Source organism: Oxyura jamaicensis, chromosome Z (genome assembly GCF_011077185.1).
Source record: "Oxyura jamaicensis isolate SHBP4307 breed ruddy duck chromosome Z, BPBGC_Ojam_1.0, whole genome shotgun sequence".
NCBI lineage: Eukaryota > Metazoa > Chordata > Aves > Anseriformes > Anatidae > Oxyura > Oxyura jamaicensis.
In genome coordinates, this window is record NC_048926.1 from 17,751,935 (window position 1) to 17,765,203 (window position 13,269).

Consider the following 13,269-nt stretch of genomic DNA (forward strand, 5'->3'; position numbering starts at 1 on the left):
CTTTTATTGCTGAGTGTGACATCATATGGTATGGAATATCCCTTTGGGTGGTTTAGGTCAGCTGCCCTGCTGATGTTTCTTTCTCACTTTTTGCCCACCCCCTAGGAGGGTCAGAGAGAGTCCTGATGCTGTGCCAGCACTTCTCAGCAGCAGACACAACACTGGTGTGATACCACTGCTGTTCTAGCTACAAGTGCAGAGCGCAGCACTGTATGGGCTGCTGCAGGGAAAGTTAACATCCCAGCCAGACCCAGTACAAACTTCTAATTGCATTACAGATGCACCTCGTTCTAAGTTAGCGATAGAAGTGTTCATTAAAGCATGTATACAGAATTCCATACATTATAAATTACATCTGCTAAATCCAATATTTTATAACAGACAGTATGCCTTCTCACCTGAATCAGGAGGACGCCCTACAGCTACGAAAGTAATGGTTGTTGTGACGGATGGTGAATCACATGATGGCTCCAATTTGAAAACTGTGATAGGTAAATGTAATGAAGACAATATAACCAGATTTGGCATTGCTGTAAGTAATCCTATAATTATGTATACTATGGCAGTTTTAGAAAGATAATTTCATTGTTTATATATGAAGGTGCATATTCTATGTGTAAACTGTATGTAAACTGTATATAATGCATGCACCGCTGAGACTGAAACTAGGTGAAATTCATCTTTATGAACTAGTCAGATATAGGTCCTCTTTAATTGGCAGAAAAAGAAAAGCTGATTTTATCTGAGAAACTTCAGTTGTTTTCTCTTTTGCTTTGGTTTATATATTTTTCCTGTTTGAATGGGCCACTGGATAGGAATATAGTCTGATTAGCAATTCATTAATATGAATGAAATTAATTTTATTTTTGTTGTATGTGTGGAATATATTATATGTGGAATACTTAAGTAATACAGAAGGAAATGGAGGAACACTGTGGTTTCCTTTGCTTTTCTTATTTTGTCCATTTTACTCCCCACAAGGTTTTGGGATACTTAATCAGACATGAACTTGATACTAAAAACTTAATTAAAGAAATCAAAGGAATTGCTAGCCATCCAACAGATAAGTATTTCTTTAATGTATCGTCTGAGGCTGCACTACTGGAAGAAGCAGGAACACTTGGAGAGCGCATTTTTAGCATAGAAGGTAAAATAATCAATGTCTCTTAAAAAAAAAATAAAATAAAAAATAAAAAAAAATAAATAAAAAGATCAGATTCTCCCAGCAGAGAAGTGAGAATTTTATTTGGCTTCACCTTAGTGCAATACTGCACAAATGAGGGGCAGCTGGAGCTGCAGGCTGCATGCTGCTCCCCCGGAGGGTTCTGTTTTGCACAAGCTTTCCCCTAGCTCTAATGAGCCTGAAATTCAAGTTTCTGCGGATTAGTGGGAACAGTTTGCCAGTTGCTGAGTTTCAGTCTAGTCCTGGGTTTCAGAAAACAACTGAGAGTTGTTTTCATACACATCCAAATGTGTTTGCAGCTATTACCAATGGACAAATAAAGGTATCTTTTTGTTTGTCAGTCAACTGCATTTCTCTGTTAACTCTAAGCAAGTGTAAAGATAAAAAGCAAATCAAAATTTTGGGTTATTGCATTGCTGTACCTTTTCTATTTTGTAAACAATCTGAATGGTATCTGCCAGGCTCTGTTCCTAGGATCATCCATGTCCTGCTCTACAGGTCACTCAGTGGCACTTCATCGTCCTGAAAGCCATTTTTTTTAAGTCAAATTTAAAATTTATGACTTGACCTCAGCCTAGGGAGCATTTTATGGCTGCAGCCTCACTGTATTCAGGATAAAATCTTCCATCTCTCTGTCACCTTCTTCTATTCTTTACCAGGTCCATGCTGCTAATCAGATGGGTCAGTTGAGCTTCTCCTTGGGTTTTGCTGAGTACTCTTGTTGATTTCCTGTTCCTGAAGTACCATCCATCTACCTTAAGAAATATTCCATCATGTCACTGTAGTTTCAAGACAATTGCAAGAGATGATAAACACTTATTTGGAAGTCATGAATATACAGTTACTAAAACTGTTAATTTTCTGTACTATTAGTGGTTCCTAGAGAACATAAAAGCAGATTAGTGACATTGACAGCAATGTGCAGACTGATCCAAGCCATCTTTATCATCTGCCTCTTTTGGAGTAGGCTTGTAATGTGGCTCCATGAAGCCATGTTAACAGCTTGCCATTACATCCTTGAAATATATGAAGTTATTAGCTCTTAGATTTCCACTGTTTGTAAAAGTTGGAAATGTTTTTAGCAGAATTTAGTGAAAATGACAAATTTATAGAGTCTTTGTATAGCTACACTTATGGGCAGTGGAATTGGATCTCCTGTGTGTTTCTGTAGGGTCAACCATATGAAAATATTTATTTTACCAGGTACAGATCAAGGTGATACATTCCAAATGGAAATGTCACAGGTGGGCTTCAGTGCATATTACTCAAAAAAAAAGGTATGTGAATTTAATTATATAATTAGATATAATTGCATAGACATGAACGCATAGACATGCAGCAATGTAGGACAGAAAAAAAAATAATATATTTTTATAAGCAGAAGAATGTCAAATTATCCTCTTTGTTTTCACCAGAATAACACAAAAGTGACTTCTAACAGTTGGTGTATTTTCCTAAACAGAGAAAATATATATTCATCTGTGAAGTTGTATAATAATATGTATAATAATATGTATAATAATATGTATAATGTATTCATATGTACCATTTCATTGTAATGATTTTGAAATGAGTTAATCCAGTGTTTTAGAAAGTTCTGAGTTCACCTAGCATGAAGAATTTGTTCTTTCCAAATTATCATTTTTCTGTTGAATAACTTGGAAGAATTGAAACAATACTGTAATGCTGGTATATTTCTGGACAAGATTTATATAAATCGTCTGAAAATAATTGATCTAATATTTATAAAGTTAATGAGATTTGCTTAAATTGTATTTCCCTTAGAAATATTTATAATAAATCAGGCATATATTTCATGATAATCAATTTTAAGATTATCTTGACCAAATCTCACTGTAAAATCCAAGTGCATTTCATTTTTCAACTGAAAATATAGGAAGTTTTCCTCTTTCTTTTAGCCTTTAAAGGTAATACAGTACTTTATTTAAAGTCCCACATGTTTGCACAAATTGATAATTTAACTTACTGAGCATCTGATGCTAGGAAATAACATTGCCATCACCACCACCCCCCCCCCCAAAAAAAAAAAAAAAAAAAAAAATCAAGTGTTTCTAAGTGTTTCTTCAGGAAAATTATACATACTACTTTTGTTACAATTTTCTACATCCTTATCTGGGTTCAGTAATGAACGTTAATAATGTGAATAATCTAAATGACATTTGTTTTCTTTGTACAGGTTTAAGTATTTATATGTAAGCATATTAATCTGGATTTTAGATTTAACTGTGATCTCCGGGACGTCTCCTTATAACACACCTATAGGATGAAATTTCTGACTTTTTCCAATAGCTTTTTTATGCCATCATTTGCACTTGTAATGGCAAAAAAGTGGATTTTAGCTTTTTCTCACCATTTTGTTTGAGGGATTATCATTTTGTCTTTGGGGGATCATGAATACATAAAAGCATAGATTCAAATCCCAACACTAGGGAAGACAGGCTTAGGAAATTATCAGGCTTTAAACAAGCTTACTTTGAGTTTTAGTGCCATGGAAGCTAAAGCTGACTGTTATTCTCTTGCTATAGAAGAGTGGTAATCCCTCTTAATAAGGTGGTAAAGTCCAGCATATAAGTCAAAACTGTAAGCAACTCCCACCAACTGCTTGCAGTCATTAGACTGTACATAACTACCTTAAATACAGTGATGTTTTATGTAATTTATGTAATTATGTAACTTCAACTTTACTCACACTTCTGCTGAAATAGGGAGTTCTAAAATGTTGATTTTTATTTTTGAAAGGATGTTCTGCTGCTGGGTGCTGTTGGGGCTTATGACTGGAGTGGAACAGTGGTTCAGGAGTCTTCAAACAGAGTGACCACCTTTCCAAGCAATGTGTTTGAGAAAATTCTGCAGGACAGAAATCATAGTTCATATCTAGGTAAGAGGCTGAAATGCAGAGCTGTAAACGTGTCAAACCTTTGCTAAGATATTAAATAAATTGGAAAATTCTCCTCTAGTTTCTGGTAAGAACTGATTTGAGATGAAGAGAATTTTGCATCCAAAAATATTTCATTTACTGGACAAGAGAACATTGAGTGAAGCCTTTATTGTGCTTTTAAAATTCTATTCACATCAATGTAGTAAGCTGAAAAAAAATCAGGTTCTCTCACAAAAAAAAAAACAGTAAAGAAAAAACATGGGATTTGAAAAAGACACTTAGTGTATATTACTGTATAATGATATTGGGTACCTTCTAGTTTAATATTTGTTTGCAATTCCTGAGTTGCATGTGGATGAGACATTGATCAACTCACTGTAGTTTCATCTCTGCTCACTCTTTTCTTGGCCTTTTCCAGTACAGTTTATAGTTTTTGGCACATTGCTGCACTTTAACAGAGGTCTTATATATAATCCACATCTATTTTCTGATGCATGGTTTTATAACCCAGTAAAGCCAGGAAGTTTGTCTTCTCAATTCATTGAAATATTTTCTGCAAACCTACAATATGCCTGCTCTGGCTATTTATTCCTGAGCAATGCAACCGCATTTATCAACTATGGTTTTCTTATGGATGAAGTTACTAAAAGAGGTGCTATTTTTAACATTGATGTGTACTCTTTTCCCTACAGGTTAGAAGTACATGTATCCAACACAATGAATCACTAAACCTACCTTAAAGAGCAATAGCTCTTTTGCATACCTGATCTCTTCAGATTTTCTGTTTTTCCTTTTTCTAGAGTAATTCTTAAAAGGTCACGTCATTTCTGTTCAACACTTCCCCACTAGGCAGTTCCTAGAGTATTGTCTTTAATATTTTTGGAGCCAACAATGCCGGTGCCTTTTCTTACTGCACTGTTGCTGTCTCCTCATTTATCTTTTCCTCTTTCTGTTCCCAATAAGAGCCCTCCATAGCAGTGGAGACTTTAGCTCAAGATAAAGGGTTGCTAGCACAGCGCAGCTTGCTAGTTTGGACCCCATTCTGCACTGCACCCTCTCACTTCCAATGGCTATATGCTGTATTAATTAATAATGTGGCCTTAACATACGGAATAATATCTTGTTTTGAAATTTTAGTCTCCATTGATGTTCTATCCCTGGTAATACATAAAGACCACACACAAATCTGTATTACACCAATATGTGTTAAGATCAAGACATAATCCTTTTGGACTGCACTCCTTGCTTTGGACTGTAGCTTGCTAAAGACCTGCATGTTCTGCCCAATCACAGGGATTTTGTTACTCAGTTTAAGTAAAGACTTTAGAAAGGATGATTTTGTTTTCTTGTCTTGAAATAAACCTGGTGTAATTAAATCACAGATAGGTAAAATATGTAGTAATACTAGCTTTACAGTGCAAATACATGTATAATGTATTAGCAGGTATTAAAAGATGTTTCCTGAAAGCAAATAATGTTAGAATAATGGGAACTAGGATTAAAATGTTAAAAGAAGTTCAATCAACCTAAGCCCTTCAGGTGACAAGCTGTTACTATGGTTTGTTGTGTTCAGCCAAAGCACAGGGCTGTGGTTTTGCGAGGTGTGAGAAAATGCATTAACAATTCTGCAGAAGCTAGGTGTTTGAAGCTCTGGTTTGAAGGCTGGCTCAAAAGCTGTTCTTGAGTTTCTCTTTATTTCTTCATTCCTGGGATCCTCTTTACACTCTATGTCCTGCATAAGCATTATATTCTTGTGGTCTGTGTTTTACTGAATAGGCCAGGCTGTTGTCCATGCTATTCTGCAAAAATGCTTCAACTTGATCTGTGTGTCATTGCTCTCTCTAGAAGACTACTGCAAGTTTGATGCACATGTGACAGCTTAGCTTCCTATCTGGAAGTACCATTCTCTGTCACTAATGCACCAGGTTGATTCATCCTCTATGCCTTTATGTGCTGACAAATTGTAGTTAATGGTCTCTCACACATACTAAATGTTGGCTTTTTCCCCCAGGTTATTCTGTTGCTGTTCTCTCAACTCAGAGCTCTGTCTATTTTGTTGCTGGTGCACCCAGATCCAACTATACTGGCAGAGTAGTGGTTTATGATGTTGACAGACATGGTAATATCGCAATTGTGCAGTCCCAGAGAGGTGAACAGGCAAGTATATTTTGGTCATGAATGCAGATTTTGAAGGCATCTGTTTTTATCAACACAGCAGTAGATTGCAATGTGTTTGTTTTGAAAATCCCTCTTTCTTGCAATGCATTTAGAATCCTGCTTGCATTTGTCTCTGCCATTAGACTGTTTCAATGTGATTAATTCTTCAACAGCATTTCAGGAAGTCATTCAACTAGTGGTAAAAGATAATATACAAAACCTGTTAACATATCATTCTGTCAATGCTTCTAAGTAGGAGAGACTCAATGAGCTCCACTCTTCCTGAGAAGCTGTGAAGTAGATGACATCAAAAGAGAGATTTGGAAGTTCATTCTCTTTTTCACTATTTGGGAAAGGACGAAAAGCCTTTTGCTTTGCTTTGCTTTGTATTGTAAGAAAAGGATTGGGTAGTTTTACCTGTGCAGTTTAATATGAAAAGCATACCTTCCTTAGCTTGTTCTCTGTTTTTGTTCATATTGTTGAGTGTTAAAGCTATAGCAGCAGCTACTGGGCAGAAACAGTGGACACGTAGTAAGGATATGATTCTTCAGACGTTAGAGTATGTTATACAGCAATTTAATCCCAATAGGTGGTTTCATTAGTGCTGGACTATTTCAAGTATAAGAGTTTTCTGGTTCAGATGCTAAAATGTTATGCCTTGTAAAATGCATGTACAAACACAATTTTCTTATTATTGATTTCAGATTGGTTCCTACTTTGGCAGTGTGGTGTGTTCAGTGGATGTTAACAAGGATTCTGTGACAGATGTACTACTTGTAGGTGCACCAATGTTTATGAATGACCTTAAGAAAGAGGAAGGGAGAGTATACATGTTTTCCATCACAAAGGTAAGAACAGCATTATAGCAAATTGGCTTCCTGCATACCCATCCATAATAAGTGCTGGCACTTTCATTTTCATCTGAAGGATTTACCGTTGTTCTCTGAATTAACAATTCCCTGAATTAGTTTTACCAAGGCTGTAGTACTTATTGACAATGTCTGTTCTGTTTCAGAATAGTGATCCCTGTACCCAAATCCAACTGTTTCAGACTCACACAATCTGGGATTTCTTAGCACTATCTTGCAAAACATGCTGGCCAAAGCTACACTAAAAATCCCTTGTCACCATATTTTGGGCCCTTAAGTCACTATTTTGTGTGTCTTTTTCAAAGTGTTTGAAATACTGACAGCAGTGTTTTTATAATGAGAAATTGTGTGTGCTTTGTCTGGGGTGTTATGTAAGGGCAGAGTTAGGTGATGCAGACTGCCTCTTCAGAGGACTGCAGAATGAGTCCTTCCTGGTGCAGTTTTGCCTGTCCTGCTTTTTAGAAGCAGCTGCAATCTTTCACTAGAACCACTTGTGGATGTAAACTGGTAATAAGCCAGTAGGACCAGCCTGAAAAAGAGCCACAAGGCAAGCCAATAGCTAAGCAGTATTAGTGATTAGGGGCTGGCTGTTATAGGTTGCTCCCTGGCCCTGGTTTTAGACATTGTGCTAGGTACAGTACATGAATCATAGAATGGTTTGGGTTGGAAGGGACCTTAAAGACCATCTACTTCCAACCCAATGCCATGGACAGGGATGCCAGCCACTGGATCAGGTTGCCCAGAGCCCCATCCAGCCTGGCTTTGAACACTTCCAGGAATGAATATAACACAAAGCTGACCATTTCTCTTGAATGTTTAGCTCAAGGCTTTTGCTAACCAATTTTTTGCCATTTGATTTTAGGAAGTCAGTTAACTCCTAATACTACTCTCAAAACCATTTTATAAATGCTTTCATGCCAATGTGTTTTTTCATGAACATTCACATTGAGTGGTCACTATTCCTCATGTTGTCTCCTTTGTCAGCAAAGCCATGTTATTTACTTGATGCCTGCCTGACTGTTTTTTATTCAGACCTGTGGTAGTTTTTTTCAGAATGTTCAAAAGTACCATAGTCTTCAGGATGGTTAATATAGGCAGTCTCACAAACAATTGTGGATGTCTGAATATGCAAAGAATTTTTTTCTGTTTGATGCTACATATTAGAGAAAATTGCATTTTCCTAGGTAAATTGCAGTCAAATAAACAGAGATGAAGTACCATCCTCTTTAGAGCAACTCACAGTCAGATAGATCATCCTGGAGCAACATGAAAGTGTACCCTAGGGCAATTACACGATAGACAAACTGCTGGAAGTAGCACTGTTGGCAGCTGACATAAGTCACTGTGACTGTGGAACTGTGCTATTGCGACTGTAGACACAAAATACAGAAGAAAAGGAATATTTTACATTTCAAAAATGAATACATTGAATAACAACTCTGTGACAATAATTTGGCAAATTTTGGGTTTAAATTTGTATAAAAGCTCTGTATAATGAGGGAATGATTTGAAATAATAAAATAAAGAAAGAACCTGGACTTGTGTAACTATGTGTCTATGTTGCGTAAATTATACTTTTCTACTAATTTTTTAAAAAATAACTTGGCTGGTATTTTTTAAATTTTAAGCACAGTGTGATAACTGAGGTTAAAGATGAGAGTCATACTTGCCAAGGAGTTGAATTTAACTTAATGTGATTATTTAAGTAAATGTGATTATTTAACTCTAAAGATCTCCAAGCTTTCTTTCCTCGTTGGCACTGGAGAGGTCAGGAGTTTACCATTTGAACACATGCTTTTTGCATTAGTTTAGTTAGGAAATTCCATTTCTGTTTCAAAGAATTATGTCCAGTTACATAATTTCCATTCCCTCTGCATAAAAACTGGTAATCCAAAACTGGAAACTGTATTTTTCAATGTATTGTGAAACTTTAGAACAGTCAGATGAGGACAGTGAGAGCATTTAAGCTTCATACATATGGTTATATTTGCTCTTAGTGCTCTGCATAGCATGCTTTAATTTTGCTGTGTAATGCTTGCCAAGACTCTGAGACATAATGCAAACTGAATGGGCAATACAATGGGGAAGGAATTCAGGGTTGAGCAGTCCGAGGGGAATGTACTGTGAGAGAAAAAAAAAACAAAACAACAACAAAAAAACACCAACAAACAAAACAACAAAAGAAACAATGCACATAGATACTGCTCCTATATCTAATCTAGTGCAATGATAGTTATGTTTTTGCTTTTTCTTCTTTTTCCCTTTTTAAAGGGAATTTTGGATCAACAGGAACTCTTAGAAGGTCCACAAGGGTCAGAAAATGCTCGCTTTGGATCAGCAATCACAGCACTTGCAGACATTGATTTAGATGGCTTTAATGATGTTGTAATAGGTGCACCACTGGAAAACCAAAACTCTGGAGCAATTTATATTTACAACGGGTTTCAAAAGAGTATACATACCAAATATTCTCAGGTAAATAAGTGTTGTATAATGTTGTACTTAGTGCCTTCAGATCTGTTAGCGGAAAACTGAAGGATTTTCTATCCTTTTCTTGGCTACTACTTCATCATCTTAAAGTAGTGTTGTTATTTTTGTGGTTTATTCCAAGTTTTGTGCCCTCTCCACCCTCCCCTCCCCAACTCCCCCCCTTCAATTGAGCTGTCATCACATCCTGGATTATATTGTTGTGGTGCTTTCAGCTGAAGTGTGCAGAGAAAAAGGCCTTGCAAGGTGCTCTGTCTGAGCCTCTCATAATTTTGGTGTCTGTGTGTGAAGTTGGCTAATTTCCTATACCTTTTTTGACACATCATTGTTCAAAGCTGAAGTACAACAATGAAGATTTGATAAATTCCAGCTCTGTAAACTAAAAAAAAAAAAAAAAAAAAAAAAAAGTGGTATTTACGGAAAAGTATTTCAAGGGTCTTTGCATATCTCATATATTAATGTAATGGTAATAATTTTAATGTCACTGTCCATGCTGACTTTCTGGTCACAGAAAGTATTTGTCAGAAGTCCTGTTAGGATTCCTATTCTTTGAGTTGCTCAATGCAAGATGGAAAACTTTTCCAGTAAGTACTGGCTGGCATAAAGCAGTCAGTTAGTTGATTTACTACCAAGACAGAAAAATCTAGTCCATTGCCTGCTCCAACAGGGGAGGAAAAAGTGCTTAAAAGCATTTGAGAAAACATCCACACAAGTTTTTTGTTTAAACAATACATTATGTATTCAGAGAATATCTGCAAAAATCTATTGCTTGGGCTGGTATCTACAGACTTAAATGCTCTTGTGGCAAATTAGTAACCAAACTCTCTTTCCCAGAAAATTTTAGGATCGGATCCTGCTTTTGGAAAACAGCTCCAATTCTTTGGAAGATCAGTAGATGGCCATAGAGACTTAAATGACGATGACATTACTGATGTATCAGTTGGTGCTGATGGAAAAGTGCTTCTGCTTTGGTTAGTAAACTCTTTTAGAAAAACTGCACTTAATGTTTCAGAAGCCAGTCAAGCATTTAGTTAATTAAACAGCAAAACAAACAGAACAAAAAGCTCTTTTATTCCACGTGTTCTGCACTAACATGCTTAATGCCTTGTCACTACTATTACAGAGCGGAAAAATGGAATTGAACTTGTCTAACAGACATGACAAGCAAATCTAGGGGGCAGAACAAGGCTGCATTGGGGAAGCCAGGTGGCAGGGGCTGCTGAGAGGGACGCAGGAAGGGATGGGGAGGGCCGGGAAAGGCTGGGAAATATGTGAGGGCATGTGGTCCAGAGGAAAAGGCTGGTAAATGGGAGTGGGGCTTGCTGGGCAGTATTTGAAACAGCAGGTCATACTTCAATAGCTGCAGTGTATGTTTGATAGCTGAGTCTACTGAGATAGACAAAACCTCTTCCCACACAACCTGTGTGACCTTTACTAGCTGGCAGGCTACAGTATGCAGGAAACAGTAGACCTGCAGGATGAGGATAGAGAGCAGTGAAACAGAGTTGGCATCTACTTCTGGCAAGAAAACCATCTTTTCTGGCATGTGGACTTTACCAGTGCAGTCAGAGTGCTTTTACAAAATAAAGAAAGGCTTCACAGAACCCAAATCTTGTGGATCCCTAAGAACCACTGTTTCCATGAGGAGCTAAGTTAAAATGTAACTTGTTCTCCAGTCTATCACACATCTTCTAGCCTGAGGCTCCTTGTTGTAACAAGAAAAAATCACTGTATTGCTACTTATTTCATAATAAAACAAGATTATACAAAAGGAATGGTCAGTTTGGACCCTTGACACATGACAGAACTCCTGCTGGTGCTGATAAAGATTGCATTAAAGAAAATTATGCTCCTTGGATTATCAGCATTTATTTCAATTTGATTAATGAAGATGCTCATTTTTTCTTCACTCCAACATTTGGTCTGATTAACGAGTTTCACTTTTGATTAAAGTGTTTGTTTTTACACGTAGGGTTCCTTTGAAACTATTCTTCAAAATCTTGATTAATTTCATGAAAGTTGTTTTTCTGACAAATAAGAATACAATTAAAATGAAGAATTACCCTTCTTTGCCTTCCTAGAGGAGCTGAATGGCTTCTCTACAGGAGCAGAAGAAGGCTACTTGTTGGGAAAAAAGGACATGGTCTTCATTCTGTTATCTTAAGGGAATACTTAGGGCATTAGGGTAAAGACATTGATTATCCATTAATATGATGTGATAAATTCCTTATTTTAATTACTGAAAGCTACCGTATCAATAAACTCAGTTACATGCAAAGAAAAATAATTTTACCAGTGCCATAAAATGTGTTTACCTTCAGAACCCAAAAGATCAATGTTACATTTACATGCAGAAAACAGCTTCTAAGCTACCCAATGCTCTTGAAAATCACATGTAACCTTTTAAAAATATTTTTCAGGTCACAAAGCATTGCAAATGTGTCTATAATTGCCTCATTTAAACCTGAGAAAATCAGTCTGCTGAACAAGAACACAGAAATAACTGTCAAAATATGTTTTCAGGCTACATTTAGACCTGCTAACAGAAATAACCAAGTGGGTAAGAGTGTTTCAATGGCTTGTTTTATATTAATTTCTTCAGAAGTCCATTATTCAAATGAGTAGTGGAAATATTACATTAAATGTCAAGGAAGGTGAAATCACTATAAAATTTAAGTGCTTAAGAAAGTGTTTTTAAGACCTACTGTCATCACTGCCTCCATAACCTTTGATAAATGAAGACTTAATATAAGGAAGAGCTGTCCACCAAAACCCAGGAAATATCATTACTGAGAAGCTTTTATTTATATAATATATATATATATATATGTATATCTTTTGCTCACTAATTCTATCATTTTTCTTCATCTGGTATCACTCAGATATGGCAAGACACTTTAGGAAGGGTAACTAGGTATCTCTGGAGAATGTTCCTTTTGGGGACAGAGTCTTTGTGAGCTGATGGTTTCAACAGCAGACTGCAGACTTTGCTTCTCTCTGGCAAGCACAAAAATAATTCAGCACAAAACTTCTTCAGTGCAAAGTTAATTTCCATAAGTTCAATGCAGATAGATATCCATGGGGAGAACCTCTTTTCAGAGAACAGTAGAGCACCAAATATTTCTGAGACCAACACTGATGCCTCATGAAGCTATTTAGTTAAACATTTGTGTTGTGGATAACACCAGCTGAACTGCTTCAGTGCTACATACAGTGCCTTTAGGAACTTCTGATTTTTAGTAATAAAATAAAGGTGAACTTCCACAGTGTATTAGTCATCATATGAAGAGAAGACAAATTATGATGTGGTTGAAGAGAAGATGCAGGTTTTCTTTATAGCCTCCTCAGAACTGAAGGATATGGTTACAAGGCTTCTTCACCTGCTGTAATCCTGGCACTGCTGGCTGGCTCCTTGCCTGAGCTGTGGGCTCAGACATCTGAGACACCTCAGTCAGTGGAGACCAAAATAATTGCCATTTAATGTGCTCTCTGTGGGTGAGAACTTCCTTCAGGATTTAAACCTATTAGACTGACTTGGAAAACACAAGGGAAAAATTATCATTTTGTGAATGCTGTGTGTTTAGCAAACCATGAAAAAAATAAAATATTTATATTGGTTTGGAAAGTCTGATCATTATGTAATGCTGGACATAGTAGTGAGATCATAAGCAGTA

General features: G+C 36.5%; 1 protein-coding gene across 1 annotated transcript in view; it reads left to right on the forward strand.

The window, feature by feature from the left end:
- ITGA2 (integrin subunit alpha 2) overlaps window positions 1-13,269 on the forward strand; it is a 67,934-nt gene that overhangs the window by 33,492 nt on the left and 21,173 nt on the right. The window contains exons 8-16 of the mRNA XM_035310616.1: window positions 382-532; window positions 982-1,147; window positions 2,387-2,460; window positions 3,944-4,082; window positions 6,094-6,239; window positions 6,944-7,087; window positions 9,380-9,583; window positions 10,430-10,566; window positions 12,016-12,155. Of these exons, the coding sequence (XP_035166507.1) occupies window positions 382-532; window positions 982-1,147; window positions 2,387-2,460; window positions 3,944-4,082; window positions 6,094-6,239; window positions 6,944-7,087; window positions 9,380-9,583; window positions 10,430-10,566; window positions 12,016-12,155 (1,301 nt within the window). The remainder of the gene's footprint in view (window positions 1-381; window positions 533-981; window positions 1,148-2,386; window positions 2,461-3,943; window positions 4,083-6,093; window positions 6,240-6,943; window positions 7,088-9,379; window positions 9,584-10,429; window positions 10,567-12,015; window positions 12,156-13,269) is intronic.